General features: G+C 41.3%; 1 protein-coding gene across 1 annotated transcript in view; it reads left to right on the plus strand.

The window, feature by feature from the left end:
- ST6GALNAC5 (ST6 N-acetylgalactosaminide alpha-2,6-sialyltransferase 5) overlaps nucleotides 1–5,175 on the plus strand; it is a 212,636-nt gene extending 207,461 nt beyond the window's left edge. Inside the window, exon 5 of the mRNA XM_055402599.2 lies at nucleotides 4,944–5,175. Within this exon, the coding sequence (XP_055258574.2) occupies nucleotides 4,944–5,175 (232 nt within the window). The remainder of the gene's footprint in view (nucleotides 1–4,943) is intronic.
- Nucleotides 5,176–6,000: the final 825 nt, after the last annotated feature.

Genomic DNA, 6,000 nt, shown 5'->3' on the forward strand with positions numbered 1-6,000 from the left:
CTCCCTTTGCATTTGCTTATCATGTCTCCTTAGTGTCCTTCGGTCTGTGACAGATCCTAAGTCTTTCCATATCTTTCATGACTCCAACACTTTTGAAGAATTCTGCTCATTACTGTAGGACATCCATTGCTTTGGACTTATGTGATAGTTTCTCATTATTAGATTGAGGTTATGCATTACTGAGAAGGATGCCATCGAAGCAGTTGCATCTCATATCAAGAAGTACATGATGTCAAAATATCTTACTACTGGTGATGGTAACTTTGGTCACTTGGGTATGGTGTCCTCTTCTGGGTTTACTCATTGTCAATTTACTATTTTTTCCTTTTGTCATTAAATACCTGGGGGGGTGCTTTATGCAAATAATCTACTTCTTATCTGCCCCCCCATGTTCCATTCATTCATGCATCTTGCCTGCAGTAATTACTGCATTATTCTAATGTTGATTTTCTACTCCCTCATTTTTTTCTAGAGTATTAATTGGAATTATACTGCAAGGAAATGCTTTCTCTTCTCCCTCATTTATTTATTTAATCAGTAACTTACTGAAATCATCATGGACTCATAGATATTTATTCTATTTTACTTTATGGGACTTACAATTCAATATTGCCATTATTTATTTTGATACACAAAACCAAGTCACTTTTTAAAATACCTATGCCTGGGACCCTCTCCAAATCAATTAAACAAGACTCTGTGGAGGTGGAGCACAGGCAGTGGTATTTCTTTAAAGCTCCTCCTGTGCACTAAACATTAGTTCTTTTATCCTCCTCACCTGGTTTCTCTATAAAGAAAAACAAAATTCCTTCTTCACATTATTCTGCAGGATTTTGTTCCCACACTGGCCCCTGGGGGTCTGATGACAGGCTGAAGCCACTTAGGGAACAAACTGGCTCTGTAATTACCATACCCCTTTCACCCCTACACCTTCACTCCCTGAACATCCCCTGGCCCCCACCAGCAACTTGGATGCCAGAATCCTCCCTTCTACAACAGTAGCCTCCTGATGTGGAAATTCTGCTGATTATTATTGTTGTATTCATTTGGCTCAGGTGGAGGGAAAAAACCTATAGCAGCTTATAGAAAGTCAGGCTTGAGAAAAAACTCAAGGAATTATAACTTTAAATTTTCTGAAGGGCTTTCTGAATGGCACAGTGGATGACAGCTAACAGCAGGCTGACAATCTACAGGAAGATTGTTCCTGCAGTTGCTTCGGCTCGGCCTTCTATAATAAATCCCATCAAGCACTTTTCTGCCATTTGGACAAAGTTTTAAAGTGTGGAGACAACCCCCACTTATTTGGACACCTTTGAAACCATAATAACCAAAGATGTAAATTTAATTCTCCCTTGAGAATATCAGCAGGGAGCCAGATGTGTTTTCATTCAAGGAGATGGTCTTCCTGAATAAGGAAATTGAACCTACAGCATCCTTTAGCTGGTTTCCAATTTCCCTCTATTCCTAGGTGCCAAATCAATCTCATGATATTTTTAGAAACCTGATTGTTTCTTTAGTCATACTGATGCCAATAATATGCTCAAAACTTAGCTGAATCAGATTTAAAACCTGATGCATGCTGGAGTAAAAACTTAACCCCAAGTCTACTATGGTGACATGAATTTAGCATGGTTCCCCAAATTATGCCATATGGATCTAGGAAAGATATGTCTCACAACTTTTTATTTATTATTTTCTTCATACTGGTCAGTTGCAACTTGAATTTTTCCTACCACACACTTCCTGTGTTGAAAACAACTTCTAGTAAAATTTGAAGGGGATTCTAATTTCTAGGGCAATAAATAAGTGAAAGTGTTAGTCACTGAGTCGGGTCCAACTCTTTGCAACTTATGGACTGTTGCCTGCCAAAGTTCATCTGTTCATGAAATTTTCCAGGCAAGAATACTGAAGTGGGTAGCCATTCCCTTCTCCAGGGGATCTTCCTGACCCAGGGATCAAACCTAGGTCTCCTGCATTGCAGGCAGCTTCTTTACCGTCTGAGCCACCAGGGAAATAAATAAGTGAACTATGATAGGGTGGGATCTGATGTCTTAATATAAAACACAGAATTACTTCCGAGACAAGCATAATAGAGATGCAAAGTATTAACTCAGCATAGCATCCAACCCAGGATGAGGAATGTTCAAATGGTGCATGACAAAAATAAATCTCTCTTCCTGGAAGAACTTTAACCTCAGAGGAGAGGAAGCTCAAAGGTTTATTGCTGTCAGAGCCACAAACTAGACACCCCTCTTGATAAAAGACTTCGATCCCTGACCTCAGTGAAGTTGCTACTCTAAAAGCCATTTGTGTATTGATCTCCTCTGAAGAAAGCAAATAGGTATCTAGCAGGATGAGCATCTCTGGGAAACCAAGTTACTGTACTTAGAGTAGAGCCGAGTGCTGAGAGGGGGGCCCTAGGGCATCAGGTGCTGTAAGGTGGTTTGCAGGAAGCTGGGATGCCTTTTAAGAGAAACCATAAGAGGGACAAGAAAAACTTAGTTTCTGTAGCAAGGCTGGTTGGTGAATGTAGGTCAAAGTAGGAAGGGTAATCTACTATGATATATTGACTGCTCTTGTCATTTAGATTTCAACACAGAAGAGATGGAGCGACTGGCCTAGAATGGAAACTGGTCTGAGACCAGAGCTCTTAGAGGGTGAGATATTTTAGTAATCCAACATCAGGGTGCCCACCACCCTTCATGTTAATTCTGTTTGCATTACCTTTAAGAAAGAGCCAGTATTTCTCCTTTGAGGCAGAATATAGAGACAGGGATATGGAGCACCTGCTAGGAATAAGATAAAGGCCTATTCTCGTGAATAGACAAGAAGCAAGTTAACAACAATAGCAGTTTCAGAAACCGATTAATGTCATAAGGAAAATAAATCCAGGGACTTCCCTGGTGGTTCAGGAAAGACTCCATGCTCCCTGTGCACGAAGCCTGGGTTCGATCCCTGGTCAGGGAACTAGATCCCACATACTGCAACTAAGAGTGTGCAACTGAAGATCCCACTAAGACCAAGCACAGTTCAGTTCAGTTCAGTCGTTCAGTTGTATCTGACTCTTTGCGACCCCATGAATCACAGCAGGCCAGGCCTCCCTGTCCATCACCAACTCCCACAGTTCACTCAAACTCATGTCCATCGAGTTGGTGATGCCATCCAGCCATCTCATCTTCTGTTGTCCCCTTCTCCTCCTGCCCCCAATCCCTCCTAGCATCAGGGTCTTTTCCAATGAGTCAACTCTTCGCATGAGGTAGCCAAAGTATTGGAGTTTCAGCTTCAGCATCAGTCCTTCCAATGAACACCCAGGACTGATCTCCTTTAGGATGGACGGGTTGGACCTCCTGGCAGTCCAAGGGACTCTCAAGAGTCTTCTCCAACATCACAGTTCAAAAGCATCAATTCTTCGGCGCTCAGCTCTCTTCACAGTCCAACTCTCACATCCATACATGACCACTGGAAAAACCATAGCCATGACTAGACGGACCTTTGTTGGCAAAGTGATGTCTCTTCTTTTTAATATGCTATCTAGGTTAGTCATAACTTTCCTTCTAAGGAGTAAGCGTCTTTTAATTTCCTGGCTGCAATCAGCATCCGCAGTGATTTTGGAGCCCCAAAAAATAAAGTCTGACACTGTTTCCACTGTCTCCCCATCTGTTTCCCATGAAGTGAATTAGTTTTCTGAATGTTGAGCTTCAAGCCAACCTTTTTACTCTCCTCTTTCACTTTCATCAAGAGGCTTTTTAGTTCCTCTTCACTTTCTGCCATAAGGGTAGTGTCATCTGCATATCTGAGGTTATTGATATTTCTCCTGGCAATCTTGATTCCAGCTTGTGCTTCTTCCAGCCCAGCGTTTCTCATGATGTATGCTGCATATAAGTTAAATAAGCAGGGGGACAATATACAACCTTGACATACTCCTTTTCCTATTTGGAACCAGTCTGTTGTTCCATGTCCAGTTCTAACTGTTACTTCCTGACCTGCATACAGGTTTCTCAAGAGGCAGGTCAGGTGGTCTTGTATTCCCATCTCTTTCAGAATTTTCCATGGTTTATTGTGATCCACACAGTCAAAGGCTTTGGCATAGTCAATGAAGCAGAAATAGATGCTCTTCTGGAACTCTCTTGCTTTCTCCATGATCCAGCGGATGTTGGCAATTTGATCTCTGGTTCCTCTGCCTTTTCTAAAACCTGCTTGAACATCTAGAAGTTCAAAATATTTTTAAAAAACAAAAAGAAAGAAAATAAATCCAAGTGAGATGGAGAGAAGGGGGCAGGCATTGGTTAAGGGTTCTCTGAGGATGATACATCTGTGTCATTCCCCAGCAGTGAGAAGGAGTTAACTGAGGGGGTGTACCAGCCAGGAGACTGCCCTCAACAAGCATGACCTCAGTGGAGGGACCAGCTTGGCAGAGTTGACCACCAGAGAGGCCAGTAAGGTAGGAGCATAGCAGACAAGGCTGAGGAGGTTAGGAGAGGCTCTGGAGTGAAGCTAGTTACACCCTGTAGGCCATGCGCTTAGTATAGCTGGAAGCCTCTGGAGGGTTTGGAGAGGGGTGGGGGTGGGGAAGAAGAATGATCTGTTTTTGTTTTATAAATATTATCATAACTGTTTTTGCTAAACTGACTGTATGGGGCAAGAGTGGAAATCAGAACGATGGTTGGGTCTTAGGACTATGTAGTTTCTAAATCCTAAAAGCCTGAATGTCCTACTGCACATGTTTAATCTCACTGATGACGATGGTCACTGACTTTATTTCACAACCTCAGAACCTCTCCATGTGCATATTGCTTAAACATCAGAAAGGCCATTTGTTGAAATTCATTTAACTTGAAAGTGTGGTTTGTGCTTATCAGCTTATTAAAGATAACATCTTATCTCAATCAGTGAAAGGATTTTTTTTTGTTGTTTTAATCAGTTATTTCATTTTCCTCCTACAGGGATCCCAACCACCTTTCAGTACCTTATCACTATTATGAACCTTTTGGACCTGATGAATGTACAATGTACCTGTCCCATGAGCGAGGACGGAAGGGTAGTCATCACCGCTTTATCACAGAGAAACGAGTCTTTAAGAACTGGGCACGGACATTCAATATTCACTTTTTTCAACCAGACTGGAAACCAGAATCTCTTGCTATAAGTCATTCTGAGAATAAACCTGTGTTCTGAGGAATGTGTGTGGCCAGATGGAAATCCTAAGAACCCCACTGTATCAAACATTGGGCCACTGAACTTCCTGAAACACCAGACATGAAAAAGGAACAAAACTGGTCGCAGGAATAGCTTCCTCCTCAAGAGGTACCATGTATAGATGCCTCTGAGGCATGACTGCAAAGTAGTGCAGTTGGTCTATAAGGGAAGATTCCAGAATTAATACATCCTAGTGAGTGTTGTCCCTTTCTAAAGGGGTTACCTTAGGAGCCAAATGTGCATTTCAGTGATGCTGCCATGGCAAAAAGTGTGTAGGATCTTTTTAAGTATTGCCTTCGAAACTGAGACATAAATAACTCAACATTAGATGTATCCCTTTGTAGAAATACCACCTCTAAAGTCATTTTTCTATCAAATTGTATCCTAACCTGAACTATAACCTTTGTTATCTGTTGGACTCTGTATGTGTGATTTATAAAGGGTAGCCTTGAAAATATGGACATGATTTCTGAAGAGTACATCTTCACTTTCATAAGCAAATGCCCAATATTTATTTATTGAGAGTTTTTTAGTGTGCGCTAGGCCAGTATTTTTATAGATTTTGATTGTGTGGTAATTTATCCCTCCTAATTATTTAATCCTGAATGATAATTGGAAAAGGCCCAGAACTGGGAAATGAACTACCATGTTCACAGTGCTCATTGTTAGCAAGCAACAGTATATGGCTTGGAAATGTTGCATTGCATATTTTGAACCCTCAGGCTTCAAGAACAACTATGATATTTTCCAACATGCAGAAATGCTCCAAACGACAATATTGAAAACCAAAAACTGTGTTGTTCA

This window comes from Moschus berezovskii, chromosome 4 (genome assembly GCF_049115385.1).
Source record: "Moschus berezovskii isolate FMDL1 chromosome 4, NW_MosBer_1.0, whole genome shotgun sequence".
Taxonomy (NCBI): domain Eukaryota; kingdom Metazoa; phylum Chordata; class Mammalia; order Artiodactyla; family Moschidae; genus Moschus; species Moschus berezovskii.